At 39.9% G+C, this 20,847-nt stretch overlaps 1 protein-coding gene across 3 annotated transcripts in view; it reads right to left on the reverse strand.

The window, feature by feature from the left end:
- Positions 1-20,847, reverse strand: part of Trpc6 (transient receptor potential cation channel subfamily C member 6) — a 115,784-nt gene that overhangs the window by 15,833 nt on the left and 79,104 nt on the right. For all 3 annotated transcript variants that reach the window (XM_048433352.3, XM_048433343.3, XM_048433360.3), the window contains exons 3-8: positions 19,362-19,544; positions 17,703-17,867; positions 10,835-11,051; positions 5,036-5,269; positions 2,173-2,437; positions 764-959 (exon numbers count right to left, since the gene is read on the reverse strand). In XM_048433352.3, coding sequence (XP_048289309.1) covers positions 764-959; positions 2,173-2,437; positions 5,036-5,269; positions 10,835-11,051; positions 17,703-17,867; positions 19,362-19,544 — 1,260 coding nt within the window. The remainder of the gene's footprint in view (positions 1-763; positions 960-2,172; positions 2,438-5,035; positions 5,270-10,834; positions 11,052-17,702; positions 17,868-19,361; positions 19,545-20,847) is intronic.

Consider the following 20,847-nt stretch of genomic DNA (forward strand, 5'->3'; position numbering starts at 1 on the left):
CAGGAGCTCAAGGCCATCCTCTGCTATGTAGCGAGTTCTAGGCTAACTTGAACTATTTGAGATGTTATTTTTTTTATAAAAAAAAGCAAAACAACAAAACATCACAAAAAATAAAAATTCATCTTGATAGAGTAGTTCAGATTTTTAAAAAACAGTAATAAATCAGGTCATTCTATGCCTTACACTCTGCTGATCCAGCATAGCCCATCAATATTGTCTTTAAAAGCAAAGTTAGGCTCCTCTGCCTTCCTAGACCAACACTCATCATGCAAGCATAGAAAGTGGAAAAATAACAAAGCAGGGAGAGTGTGTTTCATCCCATTGATTAGCTGATCCTCACAGCCTGGGCAGAAGTAACACCCTAACACCCCTTTATACAAGAAGTCCAGATTGTTTGTCTGGGGGCTTCACCCCAGCTCCTGGAATAAGAATAAGCTCCTCCCCAGGGAGGGTCAAGAAAGCGCACAGAATGGTAACCCTCCCAAGCTAGGGATGGTCAAGACTACCCCCACAGGCTATTCCCCAGAGAATATACACATGGTCTCTAGGTTTCATGTGTCTCCCCTTGTCTCTCTCTTCCTTTCTCCATGCTTTCCCAGGGCCACCCAGGAATATTGCATTACATATGGGCGTCCTTTTATTTGCTTTAATTTAGTCTGATTGGAATTATTTGCTTCGGCGAAGAGGCTCATCTTAAGAAATACCTAATGCTTAAAATATGTGAAATGTGAGTGTGGACTATAAGAATGTACAGATTTCATACCTCAATTTCTTGGAATGAGCTGTTGATCATCGCAATTAACATATTTAGCAAAACAATAACCATCGTGACATTATAAACACCATACAGAACATAGCCAATGTTTTCAATGAACTTGTGATTGTAGTTGATGACCACCGACTTTACTTCAGAAAGCCCAAAGATAGCCCAGAACAATGTCTTAAAACTTTCCTCAACTCTAGGGGAAAAATAACAGAAAGAAGAATATGAGAAAAGATATGAGTACATAGTAATAGTATCATCATAAATCTGAGTGGTTTCAATATCCTTGCAAACTATTAGATACTCATGAAAAAAATACTTGCTTGTCTGAACTTTCAATTTTCTTTCTGCAAAATGGGCAATATGGCAGTTCTAGGTTCCTTGCTAAGATGTGATATTGTGAAGATAGTGCATATAGCTGAGAGCTAGCATTGAATAGACACTCGTTAAATGTTGTGGGATTTAACATGTTAAATGTTAAAGGCTGTGGGATAAGTTCATTACTATGGACGTTGACAGTTAAGTGATTGATGGATTTGGCAATGGAATAGTTAAATGAATTACTTAATAAAAAATTCTACTTGTTAGAGTCATTTTAGTTTCTGGTTCATCTGTACTTCCATCACACAGAATAAATAGAAAATAATGATATATATCAGGAAACATGACAATATAAATATAGACATGGCACCAAAATTCTTGGCATTCCCTAGGAAGAATTGTGATGTTTTAAGCATAATCATTTGTCCAGAATTAAGCCCATATGTTTAACCTAGGTGGTTTAATTTTCTCTTGAAAAAAATTACACTTTAGAAGAATATGAAAAGCAGTAGGTTTCTTTTCAGATGCCATTTGTCATGTGACATAGATGCTCTGAAATTTAGGACAGCTATTCAAGCAAAGTTTATTCAACCTGTATTGTGTGTAGCAAATGTAAGTCATAATCTTGTCCCTGTTGCTACTTACAATGTGGTCAATGGTAAGTTCTGGGAAACTGAACTAGGAGAGCAGCTGTCCTCACCCAGTGCCCCATAAGCCCAGAAGGCACAGGATTTAGGACAGTGGATGCTACTTAGTAAAGAGTGTCAGCACTTATACAACATCCAGAACATGAGTTAGCTTTTGTGGATTTTAGTTTCTTCTTTTTGTGCACTGTCGAAAATAACAGTATGTATAGGAGAAATCTATCACATAATATGACTCTAAAAATGTTATTTATCATTGTTTTATATTAGGAAGATTTCTATATATTGGTCTTCTTATAAGTCACACTAAAACATCCCTATCTCGCTGAAATAGACTTAGAGGGGGTGTCTGCATCAAAGAATGAACCAATGAACATGGGTGCTATTGAACACATCTCCGTTTGATCTACAAATTCTATCATCAGAATACCTAGGACCACATACGTTGTGAAGGCTTCATTCTGTTTTGCACCAATGTAGTAGGAGTAGAGGTTGAACATTCCAATCATAAAGGCTACAAACACCATGATGAATATGACCATGAATTTGAAGATATCTTTTACAGTTCTTCCAAGTGAAATCTGCAGAGGTCCAAAACTTTCATTTGCTGGTAAAATGTAAGCTATTCTGGAGAAACTTAAAACCACAGCAATTGCATAGAGACCTTCAGAGATGATTTGGGGATCAGATGGGTCCCACTTTATCCTGGCTAGAAAAAAAAATCAGAGGCAAGGATTATAGCAATCCCTATGAGTTTTTCATTTAGGTGATTATTTTCTGAGAATAATAAATATACAGTCAGGTGAAAGTCTTCATTCTGGAGAACTTTTCAAGTGTCTGCCATATCTTCTGACTTGATTGAATTCTTAGTAGGGTATAATTCTGAATCTTGTAAACCTCCCTGATAGACCAGTTGAGCAACTGTCCCTATTGATAGCTATATATCTTCAACTGAAAAAAATCTATACAAATAACTCCTCTAAGGTTTATTCTCCTCTCTCTAACAATGAGACAGTACTGCTCCCCTGGCTCTCATCAGCCCTTAAAAATTTAATAAATTCATATACGGACAATACTTTTAAATATCTGACACTTATTAAATTATAGCATTTATTATTCAACCTTGAACAAAAATAATGCCATTTGATTGTTATATACTTCTAATTTAAATTTACTAGAAATACTTTTTATTGGTCAATAAAACAAGTCTATTTTTACCACAAATTTTTCTATAAATCATTAATAATTTCTTCTGGCAATATTACATTAAACCATCAAAAACCACTTAAGAAATCATTATGAAGAAAATGCAAAATAGCGTGTAGAAAGGAGGAAATAAGATTATAAATTTGCATTTGGTTATTTTCAGAGAGTGGAATTAGGAAAGGTTAACATAAAACTTATGAATATGGTTTCTTTTATAGTATTTTGAGTATTACCTATAAATAGATATCTTTGAGTATATTTTGAAACTCTTTAAATAAATAGTTAGTATTGAAATAAATACAAAAGTAGATAATGAGGAGACTTTAGTGATATAGACAGTAAGCCTACAAAGATGCCAGTTGAATATTAACAGATTTAGCTCATTAAGCCAAGTTCCTATGGGCAGGATGATTTCCTTGGGCAAATATTGAAACTTATTTCCATTCATTAGTCAGTTTTCCCCTGGGGAAATGAGTTGCTCACCTGGTTTGTTAATCTGAGATGGTAACCATGTCTACTTTGATCAAGGGGTTAGCATCGCCCTCTTTCTTTGGGGCTTCTCTGGCCCCCACAGAGGTGCCCTTCAAGACCCACCACTTATAGCCAACCCTATGCCATCCTTCTCTACTCCAAAGTCATTTGTTTGCTTCATCTCTCAACTCTTTCAGTGTCTGAGACACCTCCTAGAGACTTCAAAAATTCCTTTACTTTGACACAGTCATATGTCTTAGAAGTAAAAACATTCAAATATAAACTTTTAAAACTAATGTATGTGGGTTCAATGTCACGTATGTTGACATGTCATGCTGATTAAATTAATACAATTAACATATCGATCACCTCACATACAGTTTCTGTGTAGTAAGAACATTTAAAAGTTATTGTCTCAGAAATTTTCCATGTATGGTACACTGTGGTTAACTACAGTCACCATATTATATGGCAGAACACCAGCATTCATGGCCTGTATCTAACTGCAGCACTTTCTCCTCCTTGACACACAGGTCTCCATTCCTGCCGACCACCATTATGCTCTACTCCTATGAGACATGTGTAAGAGAGATCATGAGATTTTTTTCCATACCGGTTTTGTTTCATGTAGCATGGTGTTCATCATGTTTTTGCAATAATCATCTCCTTTCTTACTTAAAGTCAAGTATCATTCCATTATGCGTAGATAGACTTTCTCTATTTTAACATTTCACAGTTGTTTAATTGAAAGTCAATTAAACAAATATCTGATGAACCCCTGCCTTCAAGCATCCTGTCAAATGCTCAGACAAAGTCTACATGAAGAAGCCATATTTGATCTGCTGTCACTCCCAGAGCCGCTCTTACAGAAGCACCACTAGCGGAGCTTGTTCAGGTCTGTGCATCAGGCAAGCACACCCATGAGTCTTACAAGTGAACAAATCAGCAGGTTACTGAAGTGAATGATGGTGCATAATATGATATCTGCTTTCTTACCCCACCAGTCAGAAGTGCAGACAAAATAGGAGATTTTACTGGAGTTGTTGTAAGAAAGGGAATTCTTTCATGATATGGAGGGCATGGCGGCTAGAGTTCAAACATTCTATACTGGCATTTTTCTGGATCACTGTCTCATGTGAACCCTCTTATTAGACAGAGAAAACTGGAGAAAGGGCTCAGCATTTAAGAGTTCTTGGTGCTCTTGAAAGTTTTCCAGCACCCATGTTGAATTGCTCACAATTACCTGTAGCTCCAGCTTCAGTGACCCTAACAACTTCATGACTCTTTGGGCACTCAGTCTTATGTGGGAAACACAGAAAAAACTCATTTAAAAAAGAAAACAGGAAAATGCACAATTATAAGGTATGATACAGGGATTCTCAATGAATTTGGTAACTATCCGGTTGTTCCAAGAAGTAATGGTAGATGGTTCTTGTGGTTAATAAAGGTTTCCAAGCAGAAGATAAATCAAATGCAGAGGTAAAAAGCACAATTCTTCAGATAGTGATGTCATTCTTCAAATACAGATGCCATCAATAAATAATTTTGGATGAACTGGAAAAAAGACTACTACTTATTTCTCCTTCACAAGAAAATATCTTCAGCAGTTTACACAGTAACATAAACTCACCCAGATTGTAGTACTTGACGTTGTCTCCCAGTGAAACTTTTGTCAAGTCTTTCAACGTGTCGTTTGCATCAATGATGCTCTGAGCTTTGGATGCGTGCCAGAACGCCATAAATCTTGCGATGAATGATGCTGCAAAGATTGCCAGCATCCCGAAATCAAGCATATTCCATAACTCAAATAAGTATTCTTTGGGGCCTTGAGTCCAAATTTCTTTACATTCAGCCCATATCATGCCTGCATCAATAAAAGATTAACATATCAGCTCGTTTCCATTCTTTAGCTCTTCCATGAAGAAAAGCAAATGGAAAGATCTCACCTGATAGTCACAACTCCATAAATAATTCCCTTGCCTTCCTCTCCAGCCACCATCTTCCACCCCCATAAACCCAGTCCAACAATATTACCAATGAACCTGACAACACTCAAGTAAAACTGATCAAGAATCTCAAGCAAAAAAACACCACAGTGATCTTTTATTTCTAGTCATGGAAAAATACCCAATATGTTCATTGTAATATCCCAAATATAACATACACACACACTCCAAATGGAAGGGTTCACATTTTCACAATGGAATTATGCAGACATTTGGTATGACATCTTATAAATTATTATACAAATCATGGGAACTACCTGCCGGCATCCAACTACAGAATCTTTCTTATTTCTTTATTTCTTTCTTTTTGTGTTTTTAGTTTTCTGAGACAGGATTTCTCTATGTAACAGCTCTAGCTGTCCTGGAACTAGCTCTTGTAGAGCAGGCTGGCCTTGAACTCACAGAGATCTGCCTGTCTCTGCCTCCCGAGTGCTGGAATTAAAGGCATGTGCCACTACCCCTCAGCAAATTACAGAATCTGTCTTGACCATTAACCTCAGTACTGTCTTCTGAAAAACCACTCACAAGAAAATGCTCTTTAATTAAAGTTCATTCTTTCAGGGTAAATATTGTATGTTAAGTCTTTCCACATGTATCTTGAGAAATCAGAACACATACCATAAAGTTAAATTAAAAAGTTTAAATGGCATGCAGTCTGTGAACAAATTTAAAATGAGCATCTTGAAAAACTAGAGGAAATTACAGTAGCTAATTGTATCGCTGCACTAACAATGGTTGACTTTTTTGATGAAATTATTAATAATATTTCATGTTTTTCTAAAACCTTGCTGCAGCATTTAGGAGCATTGGTTGTGAGATTTTTCTTCTGCAATAATTGGCTGCAGAGTCATTGGCAAAGTGTTTAAACTTTTTATAATGTGGTTTGCAAAATGAGAATGCAACGTGTGCCTACTTTACAAGACTGCAAGGTACAAATAAAATAATATGTGTAAAATGCAGTGCTGGCGTTCATGAAGGAACAGTGGCAAGAACTCTGAGCACTTGCTTCTTTGGTTTATCCATAATATTCACATGTACTCACTCTTTCTTAACGTGAAAGCCATTACTTGATTAAAAAGAAACTAAAATGCTGTCCTTTCTGAAACCCATCTCTTCCTGGAGCCCCATGTGGAAATACAATCCACCCACTGATTCAAGTCTTCGCTCATAAAGAACTTTCTACCCTAACTTAGAAGCAAGTTTCTCCCCTAACCTTCAGCATCCCCTGTCCCAGTTCCCACATCCATCTCCCATCTATCACGGAACATGTTGATTAATCCAGTGGCTGAGGAGCACTGACAGATGAAGAAAATGCCATGGTCTTTGCTATTCAAGAACACATTGTATGCTTTTCTCTGTACAGCACAGAGAATGTGGTCTTACAGACAGACAATTTCATTACTCTCATTAGGTAATTTTTGGTTAGCAGGTATTGGTGTTGACTTTCTATGAGCTTGTATAAATTTATAACAGGAAATAGTGCAAGACTCACATTCACGCAAAAAACAATGAACAAGGTAGAAAACTTAAAGACATCTATGTTCTTGGTGTGGATCCCAGGTTTTCCCAACCTTAACAAAGACTACAGTGGTTCAGAGGAATACACAGGGACCAAGGGGCCATTGGACATCACACAGTCTGGTCGTTTTCAAAGCTCTCCTTTTTGCCTCGTACCTTGGCCTCATCTTAATTATGGTATAAGTGGGAGCTTGCTGCAGCTGCCAAACTACAGCTAACGCTCAGAGTTATTCAGCCTGAGTTGTTGCTTAAGGACCTTTGAAATTGCCCACATTAAGTCTGGTTTCTCCTCGATGCAGGAGAGCTTCCCACCGGGGCCACACTGCTTAAACAGTACGGGGTTGCAGTCTTACTACTTACTACTTTTGAGAGAAGCTTGTTCTGCTGCCAGATTGTGACGACTCTTCAAAGACAATGTGCTCATTCTATTTCCGCACTCTGGAGCAGTGGAGACTGTATTCGCTCTTTCTGCATTTGAATTTCTCTAAAGAGCAACCCACTTGTGTGCCCACTGAGTTTGTTCTTCTCTAGCAGAGCTTTGCTTACCCATGAAACGAAGGCAGCTTGAGCGTCAATGTGCCTGCTTGCCTCTCCTTCCAGGAATATTTTATCTTTTTTCTCTAAATGACCACCCCACCAACGGAATAAGATTCAAGTTACAATACTGAACCCCCTTCTTTCCATCGCCTTCAGTAATGAAAACAAACTCCCTCAAATCCTCTGAGGACCAATCTGTGAAGTCTACAGTGGCTACGTCGTTTGTTAATCTTGCAGCCACAGTCTCCGCAGCAGAGCAATGACAGCCCTGACTTTGTCTTACCCTGTTCGAGTCAACCCAGGATTGCTTTGTGCTTTCTCAGCAGATTTCTGCGGGTCACAAAGGACAAGTGATTCCTGGACTTCTGAACGTGACGCGCTCTCCAACACAGCCCCGCCCTGTGTTCCTGCTAGACCTTACATTGACCCTGGTTGGAAGTCATCCTGCCTAGTCACAACCTCTTGCAATTCCAGTTCTACTTCAGCTGATGAAAATCACATAGATTTGGTTTTTGTAAAAATAACAAAACAAAAACCATGAGTCTTTCCCAGCAACACTGTAACACACCTGGCCTGTGACCGACATACCCTACCTCTCATTAATATTTCTAGAAGCCTCTGTGACTTCCTTGCAAGAAAAAAACACAAGAAAATAAATAGCAGTGCCAGGAACTGCTAGGAATCTCACATATTTTGCACGTACATAACTATATCTTTTGATTTACTTTTGTTCTCTCTTCAAATAAACATTGTAAGACAATTTCTGAAGTAAAACACAAAGGTTAGGAGGGAAGTTTTTCCATGGAAAATGTTGTTTTCTTCATAGCATTAAAGGTTAATTTAATATTCTCATCTTTTGTTTCTCATTGAAAAATATCTAAGACTATACTAAAAATTAAATTACAGGAAGAATGAATTTTGATAAAGAATAAAATGAGCATTCATTATCTCTAAGACTATCAATAAAATTTATTTTCTTTTCAAAACTATGTCTTGTTTCTAAAGAGATATATTTTGTCTAATAGGGAATGCTTACTATATATAAAAACATATAATATCTAGAAAAAAGTTTAATAATTATCATAATTATCTGAGACTCTTTGAGCCTGTCCTATGCTCTATTTCCTGTATCATATATTTTACTTATATTAATAGAGTAAAAAAACCCTCATAGCTCTTAGTATGATAAGATAGAGGCTATGAAATAGTATTTACTCTTAAGTCATAAAATAGAGATTAAAAAATCTCTCCCAGTTTTGTCAATTAAACTAGGAAAGAGCTAAAGAAAAGTCAAGTCATATCATGTGTCCAAGATCATTATTATGTTAGTAAAACCGAGGGGAAACTATGTTTTCCCTTGAAACTTGTCAATGAAACGAGTGGTTTAAAAGTTCTGAATAATTCAATAGCTGTTGAATTCCTTCACAGGGTAAAAAATAATCATACCAGAGCCGGGAGGTGATGGCACACGCCTTTAATCCCAGCACTCAGGAGGCAGAGGCAGGTGGATCTCTGTGAGTTCAAGGTCAACCTGGTGTCCAGGAGCTGATTCCTGGACAGACTCCAAAGCAACAGAAAAACCCTGCCTTGAAAGGCAAAACAAAAAAATAATCATACCGTAATTGTCATAGTACTTCCTAATATTTCAATTGATCGTCCATTGTACTGAAGAAGCCTAGAAGACATGGATGCCCTAGAAGTGACATAAAATTGGCAGCAGGTATTTCTCTGCGTGACTAAGATGGGAAGCTAATGGAGTGCACCTTCTGGACTATGGGAGATTCTGTAGGAAGAGCCTTTGAGTCTTCTCACGCTCTACATAGTTCCACTGAGGGAATTTCATGCAGTCAAGGCCATAAGAGTCACGTGAGAATGAAGAATTCCTGGAACTTTGTCTATATCCAGGCTTATTCCAGGAGACATTCTTCCTATGACTCAGTTGACATTTATTCCTGGAAATGCTAGGACATTTCAGAGTTAACCATAAATATAATGAGAAGTTTTTTTATGCTCCCCATCCTAACCACGGACATCTCGATCCTTCCCCCCATCTAATCCACAATCTTTCCTGTAGACACACAACATTACCATGCTACTCACAGGGTAATCTCTAAGCCACTCCCAGGTCCTCTCCACACATGCTCAGCTCAGGTGGCTCTTGCCATTGTTCACTGCAGCTGAGCTCAGCCTCTGGGCTCACCCCTCCTTCAAGTCTCCCACTACCTCAAAACCACTGAAACGTTTCTGAAATGTGCTCTGACCCATCTGACCGTTTAACCATTCACCTCTATCACCCGCATCCATGAATTCTCCAGACACCAGCGAGAACAAGCTAAGAATGGTTCAAGAGGTTCATTCTTGTTATAGTTCCACATCTCAGCACCTAACGCTCCCATGCTACTGAGTCCTTATCTCCACACACTCAGTCTGGTAAACAAGTCTTCATCCTCAAAGCCTAGTTGGAGGTGCCATTGGTATTTAGGGGAGAACTCTGCTGGTTCTTCTGCATCCAACCTCACTAGTATTTCAATGTCCAGTCTCTACTTCTGTAGCATCTTAACAATTCCTCAACCATAACATTTTTTTCATGAATGATATTTAACCATTGACTTTTATGTATTACCCAGATTACTTCCTTGAATGGGAAGACTGCACCCCACTAAACGTAGTATCCTGATTACCCAGTGCCAGCTCAATAGCTGTTGACTGTGTTTGTTCATAAATATCCAAGTGAGACATTTTTCTTACATGCTTTGTATTTAGTGGCAATCCACAGATGGAAGTGGGTTCTAAAGACAAATCGAATCTTGTCATGCTTGAAAGTGACTTCCTCACTTTTCACAAGTCACCTGAGGAAGTGATCTACCTAGTGTTCGCATAATTCAATAAGATAGATGTTATTATATGTAGTAGATTGGAAATCTGAAGTACAGAAAGACTGTGTGGCCTGATGTAAGTCAAGGGCTTTGAACAATTCCTTGTACATAACAAATTTTCAGTCCAAACTAGTTTTAATTTCTCTTAAATCCCAACCTAAAATAACAAGGTTGTTTTCAAGCTTGAACTCAAAGCTATCCCAAACTGCACATAGGATGTTTTGATTATTGGTGGTGGGTTTGGTTAATAGTGGCGTGCTGATTTTCTTCCTTTTGGGGGGAGAGAATGTAGTTACCACAGGGCATTTAAAAAGAATGACGTTAGTATAAGGGCGCCATAGCAACTGTGTAAAATCACAAAGAAAGGCGTTGTGCATGGAACTCTGTTTCCTGCTGCATACATTTGTATAACTGATTGTGTGGACGAATCAGCATGATTCAGTCTGATTGCTAAGGCTGCAAAAAGGAACAAGACAGAAAATCAGTCTTTACCTATTACCCAGGATATAATGAGCATCTCCATCCATGAGAAGCAGGATGTTTTCATCCTGAACAGCTGTCTTGCATTATCTGTGCTGGTTTCATTAGGGAGGAGCTTGGTGCCTTCAAATCTGTCAGCTGCATTCATGACAAGCAGCCCCAGGAAAATGGTGAAGGAGGCTGCGTGTGCTACAAACTTCATGAATGGTCCACGCATTATCTTCCCCATCTGCCAAAACACACATCAACAGAAAAAATCTTAATCTCACTCTCTATCTCTCTCTCTCACATACACCAAGCATCTTCATATTTCAATGTTCTCCCAAAATATCCATAAGTATTTTTATGATTAGTAAAAAAAATCATTTTTATGCTGTTGTAAAGTTTTGTCCATGTTCTTCTACTTGCTGACATTTCTCATAACTGAAAACTAACTTCTCTATCAAGAATATTTAAATTCTTTTGCTGGAGAGATATCCCAACAATTAAGAGTGCTCACTGCTCTTCCAAAGGACCCAAGTCCATATCCCAACACCCTCCTGGGACAGCTCACAACCACCAGTAAGTCCATCCCCGGGCGACCTGATGCCCTCTTCTGGGCTTCTTCAGACACTCACACCTATATGGCAGGTCCACAAATGCACAAAGATGCATAAATGAAACAAATCTTTTAGGAAAAGAACATTTAAAATCTTAAGGTGCTGTTATTGCTGGTTCAGATGCAGAAGACACTATCAGGACACTCATAAGGAGCAAACTCATACAGTGAGCCTAAAGCATGGAAGAAGGAACAATGAAAACATTGACCAAGTCTGTATTCCAAAGCATAGACCCTGAGCTTTATCTCACGTGTGTTTCACTGACATGTGTGCAGCTCAGGCTTTGGATGAGGGCTTGTGGACACTGTCATGGCGTAAAAGTCATGAGGATCAGCACAGCATCTCCCCTGGAGAACAGTGCACACTGACTCTAAAGTTCAACATTTGGGGATTGGGCTTCACCTTCATCATTCTGTTTGCTGGATGAAATGAGTACATTTCTTGCCTTATGTGAAAACTGGATCCTTTCTATGAGACAGAAAGATGATAAGACCCACGATGTCACTACACTGTTAGCTTAATTTCTGTCTTAAATGTGGCCTGGGCAGAGGGAGAGTCTAGGTTTTACCTCAAGGCTCTGGATATTCTCTAAAATGATAAATGAGACCACCCAGAATCAAAGATAAGCATACACAATGGTACACCTGTAAAAATGTGATGAAACTCACATTTTTTACATAATGAAAAAATTAAAAAGGTTGAATAACACCAAGGATATAGACAAAATCTCAAGAAATCATATTGTTTTAATTTACCAGAAGTTACACTATATATCCAATATATAGGAAATTATGCCTATATGCCACCTTGTCTGACAATACTCTCCAAAGAACCACAAATTAAGAAAAATCTAAGTAATCAAGCATAAGAAACCCTTTTTGAATGCTTAGCTGAGGTAGTCCAAGCTATTCCCCAGACAGTAAGGATTAGAGATGCAGCCTTTGGTTGCCTCTCAGGGGCTAAGGGAGGCCCCTCCCATGGAATACAGTCCATACTAATGACACAGGACTTGGATGATTCAAGCTGGACCTGTGGAGTAGCTTCCATGGTACCAGAAAATACTTTTCAAGCTGTCAAGGAAGGGAAGCAATTAAACAGTCTTACCAAATAGCAGTATCTATGAACCATGACATCTACCAGCGAGACATGAAGAGGGCAGTGGTGGCACTCACATGTTGGTGACCACCAGCAGCTGTGCGGTGACAATTAAGATCCACACGGGAGCAGAGAAAGCATGCCTGGCACTAGAAGCCTGTGCAACTTTCCCTAGATTTTCATAGGTCATAAAGTTTAGATAAGAACATTACCTCGCTTTCTTAGATAATCATTATTCCTTACCAAGTTCTAAAATGTATCTTTACACCCGCAGATAAGTGTAGCTACCATACAGCATGAAAGAAACCATACTTGAGAGCATCATAGAAAACCATTACTGTACACAACACAGAAACCAACAGATCCGTCGTGGGGAGCCCAGGACTAAAAGACACATCTATAACATAGCTCCTGCATCCTTGGCTCAGGGAACTTTATGGAAAACAGGCAAAAATACTGTAAAGGTCAGAACACCAGGAAGTCTGCTGGGAAACAGTCTTCCCTAGAAAGGTTACACAAATAAGAAAATAATGGCAATTGACAAAGAACCACAGGGAAGTACTGACTGCTGGGAGAAGGAGAATTAGCCTTTCTCAGGGATGAGGACCCTTATTGGTTGTTCAAATGCACAGTAGTCAATCCTGAAACCGTACATACACCCACACACCACCACCACCAAACATATCTGTGCAATATGCATACATATATATGGATATAAATATATATAAGGGTATGCAACAATAATAATCAAAGAAAAAGAGGCTACCAATTTCAGAGATGTGGGGTCATGGCAGGGCTTCAGGCAGGGTGGTTGGGATTGGTTGGGAAGAGAAAGGGAATGGGGGAAATTAATGTATTGATGATATCTCAACTAAAACATATTTTAAAAAAGAAAAATTACTTGTTTAAAATAATTTAAAGGAAGTGCTTCCCTTTAAGCATTATATATCACAGTCTTCTAGTTTTCATCTATTAGCAACTGAGAGAAGCAAGGACTTTGTGAAGATATATATTCCTAAAATTTTATCTTTATTTTTGTGGATATATAAGAAAATCTAGAGTATTTCAAATAGAAGTATCAGTTTAGCCAAAGATTCCTCTCACTATTAAATCACCTCTATGAACCAGTAATAATGTTTAGTTCATTGCTAATGAGAAAAGTTACACACTTTATCATCATGATTCTCAGGATAAAGAATAGCCAATAAAACAGATTTATCTAAAATGAGGAAAATTCTTCAATGATGCTTTATTCAACCTGTGCTTGCCTTGGGGTTTATAAATTAGGGTTGGAAACATATGTGAGAAAGAATCATAACCAGAGAAGGAGAAACAACAAAGGAAGTTAGAAAATTAAGATTCAGTTAAAATCTGAGAAATGTGGGAGCCTGAGGTGAACCACAAAGGTTGGAGTCAGAGTCGGGGAGCTGGGGAGGTAGCAAGCTATTTCCTCACTGCCCACAGAAAGGAATGCCATTCACTGCAAGAAGCGAAAGCAAGGACGGCTCAGATACTGGGCCCCGACTCTTGATGACTTGAGAAACAGAAGTGATGGCACAGCAGATTTCAGACACAGATGCAACCTGCGTTCAGAAGAGCATTGGCTAGAACACACACCGGCAAGAACCTCTAACTCTAAAGGAGCAAGAAAATAGAAGACACTGAAAAATAGATGAGAACTCAGCAGTTAGATATAAGCCATGTTTCCTAAAGAGTTAAGTCCTAGATCTACCTACAACTATGCACAGATTTCTTAACTTTCCTATGCTCAAGTTTTCTTAGCTATGGAATTGAAAGTCAGTGTGGAAATTCACTCTTTTGTGGGCCTTTTGTTAGTATCCTGCTACAAAGTGCATTTGTGGAATATTTTGTACTATCACTACTATAAGAGACCAGGGGAGTTTTAAATATTGAGTATTGGGGAACTATCAAATCTTATACTATGGTATGGAGGGGGACTGAGAAAAAATAACTAAAATTCAGTATATAAGTATATGTAACTGTCAAACAAAAATTAAATTTAAGAAAAATTTGTCATTCCTATAAAAATGGGAGGGGTGCCAACAAGGGTTAAGCAGGTCAAGGTATTTAGGTTCTTGTTGCTCAAACCTGGCAATCTGAGCTCAATCCCTGGAATCTATAGAAAGGTGAAAGGAAAGAACAAATTCCACAAAGCTGCCCTCTGCTCTCCCGACATGTTCTATGATACACACACACACACACACACACACACACACACACACACACACGCACACACACACACATGCACACACATGGGGGGAGATAATAAATGTTTTTCAATTAATTGGGATGGTAATACAACTTCCTATAAGAAAATCTGCACTATAAATGTCATTTCTAACAAATCTACTTTGTTGATGTCAACAAGCGTACTTTATAATATAGTCAAGTTTGAGTCTTATGTATAATAAGGGGAAAATTCCATGGGGGTGAATTTTACTCTCATGAGAAAAATGCCATGTTTCCATTATCCCCTGACATTATCACTGTAAAAAGTCAGGAAGTTCCTGCTGTGTAAGAAACCTTGTACCAGCATCCTAACACGAGTCAGGATGAGGTCCGTCAGATGCTAAAATGCTGGCACTGTGCCTGGGTGCTAAGACAACATGCTGGAAATGCTGATGCGTGGTCTCTCCCTCGTAACAACTGCATAAAATGAGTCCCGCCTGTGTCTAGGAATACACTGTTTGCCTGGTGCATTTACCTAGCACATGAAATAGATGGCCCAGAAGACTGCTGTTGTTGAATTATTTCAGTAAGCCTCTCTGATTTGTGACTTACTCAGAATTAGAAAGGTGACTTCAAAATATGAAGAAATTTTGCTAGCAATGCAGCCTCCAAATCTACATGCTTGTTAGCAGAATGGTAAGTCAGTGTTACCCAGGCTTAGTGTAGTAGACAGGAGGCCCAGCTACAGGGCACTCTCACTGGAGGATCACAGGTACAAGGTTTGAATGGGCAACTTGGTAAAACCCTGTCTCGAACAGTTCAAAGAGAATTAAAGACGTAGCTTGATGGTAGGGTGCTTGCCTGGCATGTCCCTGTCCTGAATTCAATACCCAGTCCTAAAAGAGAAAAAAATCTCTTTGGTCTATTTGAACTTTCACCAGAAAAGCAAGGCCAAGTTTTCACCAAAGCCTGGACAAATAATATGCTGTGAAAGCATGTGACCACTACTTCAAACCTCCAGTGCCTTTCTCCACACAGCTATTCTTCTTTGGTTGGTTAGTTGGTTGGTTGGTTTTTTGGTATTTCAAGACAGGGTTTCTCTGTAGCTTTTTGAGCCTGTCCTGGAACTCGCTCTGTCAACCAGGCTGGTCTCAAACTCATGGAGATCCACCTGTCTCTGCCTCCCGAGTGCTAGGATTAAAGGCGTGTGCCACGATCGTCTGGTCAGGTATTTGTATTCTTATTCTTCAGTCATATAAGGTAATATATATGTACTAAATATATCGCTCTTTTCAAATGCTATCTCAGGGGAAACAAAGAAAGGAATAAGGATTGAATTTTAGGAAGTCTTTGATAGATGGGTCTTAATAAAACTAGGACTTCATGCATAAAATTTTGTGAATCTATATGCCTAGATAAAAAAAATAAGTAAATAACCTAATAGAGTGATGTTTTATTTTACACATAAATAGTGACATTATTTTGTTTCAGGTGAATTTTCTGTTTTTTTTCTGTTTCCCATTGGAAATAAGCATATTTTTAGAATATTAAAAAGAATAAGAATCTTTGAAGTGCTTGTCTTTAAATAGGACATTTATAACACATTGTCACTTTCAAAGGCTCAGGTGTAATCCCAATAGAAAGGGAGCAAAGAGGGTTTGTGCAGGAGATGGTGGATTACTGCAGCCAAATCATGTCTTCCAAACAAGACAGGACTGTTGCACATGCAAGTTCAAAGTGACTGTGCAGCTTGTACAAGACCTTCACAAAACAAGCCAAACGAAACCTCTGGTTTGGGGTGATTGAAGCGGTGGCAGGAGAATGTCATGAAGTACCACACTAGCTGAGGAGCTATTGACAGCAGACAGTTGCTGGGAGAGGGACAGTCCATTTCCTTCAGAGATGGAGGCACTGAGAGGCTGCCCATGCTCCAGTAGACAGGCAGCTTACACCTGTGCTCCAGTAGACAGACAGCTTACACCTGTGCTCCAGTAGACAGGCAGCCTACACCCATGCTCCAGTAGACAGCCTACACCCGTGCTCCAGTAGACAGCCTACACCCGTGCTCCAGTAGACAGACAGCCTACACCCGTGCTCCAGTAGACAGGCAGCCTACATCCATGCTTCAGTAGACAGCCTACACCCGTGCTCCAGTAGACAGCCTACACCCGTGCTCCAGTAGACAGACAGCCTACACCCATGCTTCAGTAGACAGCCTACACCCGTGCTCCAGTAGACAGCCTACATCTGTGCTCCAGTAGACAGACAGCCTACACCCATGCTTCAGTAGACAGCCTACACCCGTGCTCCAGTAGACAGGCAGCCTACACCCGTGCTCCAGTAGACAGACAGCTTACACCCATGCTCCAGTAGACAGCCTACACCCGTGCTCCAGTAGACAGGCAGCCTACACCCGCGCTCCAGTAGACAGACAGCCTACACCCATGCTCCAGTAGACAGCCTACACCCGTGCTCCAGTAGACAGGCAGCCTACACCCGTGCTCCAGTAGACAGACAGCCTACACCCATGCTTCAGTAGACAGCCTACACCCGTGCTCCAGTAGACAGGAAGCTTACACTCATGCTCCAGTAGACAGCCTACACCCGTGCTTCAGTAGACAACCTACGCCCATGCTTCAGTAGACAGCCTACACCCGTGCTCCAGTAGACAACCTACGCCCATGCTTCAGTAGACAGCCTACACCCATGCTTCAGTAGACAGAAAACCGACACCTGCACACACACTGGCAGCTCTAAATGAATTCAGTGGGTTTTTAAAAAGAACACAAGAAGTTGGGAGGGCAGAGTAGTAGTGTACATAGGAAATGAGTGGGGATGGATTTGTTCAAAATACATCGTATGCATGTGTGAAATTTTCAATCAAACAAATATTATTTAAACTTGTATACTTCAATCAGATTTTCATTTTGGAGTTAGACCTTTGCCAGCCAGCCAGAATTTCAACTCCAGGTGGGTAGCAGGTCTCACAGACATACCTTGCTGCATGGAGCGCACCAGTATATTAGAGCCAGGAAGGGCAGTCCAATGGCAACCGCGAGGACCACGAGAAACTTGACTGCCATGGTCTGCTGCCGCAACCCAGAGAGGTTCTCATACCAGATGGAGAGGAGCTGTTGCTGGCAGTTGGGATGAGCTACAAACTGGGGATGAGGCAGCACACAACAAAGAGTTTGGTTAGAGACAGACAAAACACAGGCTCCTCTCTGGAGTCTAATACTTCTTCCTATGCTTTCTCAGGAAGAACATGGTTAGAAATAAAGACATCTAACCAACAGGCATCAATGAGCACAGCTCTCAGTCTCCTCTAGATTATACAGATTCAGATATTCCTATTGGTCAGACCTCCCCTGTGACTGTCAGGCTGTCTTTCAAAGCACAGAAAATGTTTGAGGTTTTAACATTAGAAAATTATTCTCAAAATATTTTTGCACAAGTGCTTTTATGAATTTTATATACTTCTTTTAAGCAAGAAAGAACAAAATTAAGGCCATTCTGGCTTTTGTGAAAATGTTGTTTGTTTCTAAAGATTTGTTTTGTTTTTAAGTGTGTGTTTGTACACACATGTGCTCGTGTATGATTGTGGATGCATGTGTATCTATGGATGCATATGCATGCCTCTGTCCATAAATGTGTGTCGATGTATGCATGTGCATACATGCATTCAGGAGTTCACATGCCTTCAGAAGCCAGATGAGGGAGGGCATCAGAGACCCTAGAAGCTGGAGTTGCGGGCAATTTGTGAGCTATCAGATATGGGGCTAAGAACTGCACTTGATTATTCTGTAAAAATAGTGTGTGCTCTTAACCGCTGAGTCATCTCTTCAGCCAGATCATTGTTCAAAGCAAGCACATCTTCCCTGCACTGATCTAGAATGGTGTGCTCCTACAGAGGTAGCATTCTGCACCTGTATTAAGTCTCCCCAATCAGCTCCACTGGGAGTCCCTGCTATCTCCTTCAATCTTTCAATTATAACATTTTCTAGAATTCATTATTCTCAGTGTGTTTTTCATTATTTTTTATTGAGCATACGCATGTGCACATCAACCCCCCACACACACATGTGCGCACACACACAAACACACATTCATTCATACACACACATACTAAATAAGTAAATAAATAAGTACATGCATGCATAAATAAACAAAACTTAGTAAAGCTCCATGACCTAGGAAAGCGGTCAGAGGAGTGGGGACCACTGTCTAAGAAGGAACCTAAAAAGTATTCTCCAAAGACCCTGCAAAGATTCAAACCAAAGAATTGAAGGTGCTGTTCCAAATTGGGAAGTAGCAATCGATAAGAAAACAGAGGCATCTGAAATACTGTAACTATGTGTGTTTCCTTCATACAGAAAATACCTAGGGTTTTCACGTAGGAAGTCATTTTTGTTATTACCGATTGTGGTCAAATGCCAGTGACTGTGATGGTCTGCGTAAAAATGTCTAAGCTTTAATGACTGCCTTGCCCTGGGGGTTCGTGTCTCACTAGACGCTTCCAGTTCCTTGAGCTGCTGCCTGTTGCAACCGACAGGGAGAACACACCACCTCTGTCCAGCCTGGCGAAGCCTTCGTGCTTATTTGCAAACCCACCCAGAAGAACTGAAGTAATGAAGGGGCTTCACGCCCGACCTTACTTTTTTTACTTCATATTTAATGGCAAGTTTTAATCGGCTGAGATTTGGACGGCCGAGGTCCCCGGGCTGGCGAGTCTCTGCGTCCCCGTTCAGGATGGCCTCCACTTCTTCCGTGTTTCTGCAGAGATCCAGGAGACCAACCACGAAATCTTTGCACTGCATGGACAGCTTCCTATAGTCATTCTAGGGAAGACAGACACAGTTAAAATAAGAAAGAACTGACTCATTTTGCCACACTTGGCAGAAATTTTCAGATAATTAAGGGATTATACGTTTCAAGACAAAAAAAATCAACGTTTAGATTAGCTAAACCTGATTTGTTTCGGTTTTGTTTTTGCTTTAAAAGAGGGTCTCACACTACAACCCAAGCGGTATGAAAGTTCCTGATGTCAAATTTACAGGGGTTCTCCCCCATTAGTTTCTCACTGCAGCTAGGATGAGACACCATGCCCAATCCAGTCTCTCTGCATCGTATTTTAAATCCATTTTGATCCTGTTCTGCAGTCTGCCCCCTGAGATACTTTATCACCTTGAAGATTTTGCTCAAGACTCTAAGATAACTATATTTGCTCAACGCATCGCTGAAGTTGTTTTGAACGATTTCGCTGTGCCAAACTCACCAACTGACCTGGGAGAAATAAAATGCAAGCAGCCTCCTCCACGGCATAACTACCATGCTTTGTGTAGATGCTGTCCTATGTGGTATAATTTCACCATTAAGTTATAAAATACATACTTGACGGGACATTAGGAAACTGTGCGCTGTGTTAACACTCCTGGGACGCGGAGCATCTGGGAAGACACCATGAAAAGCAAGCACTCAGCTATTACCTGTACCTTACTTTTTCCTTCTCTTTCTTTTAAGACTGATTCTCAAGTACCTCAAGTTGGCCTTGAACCCCTGATTCTTTTGTCTCCAGCTCTCGGGTGCTGGGAATATAGATGTGTTCCATAAGATCTGACTCTTCAATTGTCTTTTTAATGAATTGTTATTTCTTTCATTATGAATCCAGCACAGGGTCGAGAATATAAGATCTATGTATAGATTCTGAAAACTGAGATTCTGCTCATTAGATAAGAACAAGTTTTACCAGGTGTGTGTGTGTGTGTGTGTGTGTGTGTGTGTGTGTGTATGTGTGTGTGTGTGTGTGTGTGTGCCAGTTGGGAGGTACCTATAATCCCAGCACTTGGGAGGCAGTAGCAAAGGGGTGGTGAGTTCCAGGCCAGGGTAGGCTACACAGTAAGGCAGGGTAAAAACAAACAAACCATGTTGAGTGGAGAAGCTTTGACTGCGCTATTGTATCGTCCAGTGCTGGAAGGAGCTAGAGGCTGGTCATGTGTGGATGACCATAAACTGCCACCATCCTTCTATATGGCATCTCTTTGTGTCTTCTCTGACCTCTTCCTAAGCTTCCTCCCTCCATATTTTCTCACCCTGAAATAATGTTATAAGCATATCACTAAATGTTAACCAAGAAAGCCTGTG

This window comes from Myodes glareolus, chromosome 4 (assembly GCF_982192425.1).
Source record: "Myodes glareolus chromosome 4, mMyoGla1.1, whole genome shotgun sequence".
NCBI classification, from domain to species: Eukaryota; Metazoa; Chordata; class Mammalia; order Rodentia; family Cricetidae; genus Myodes; species Myodes glareolus.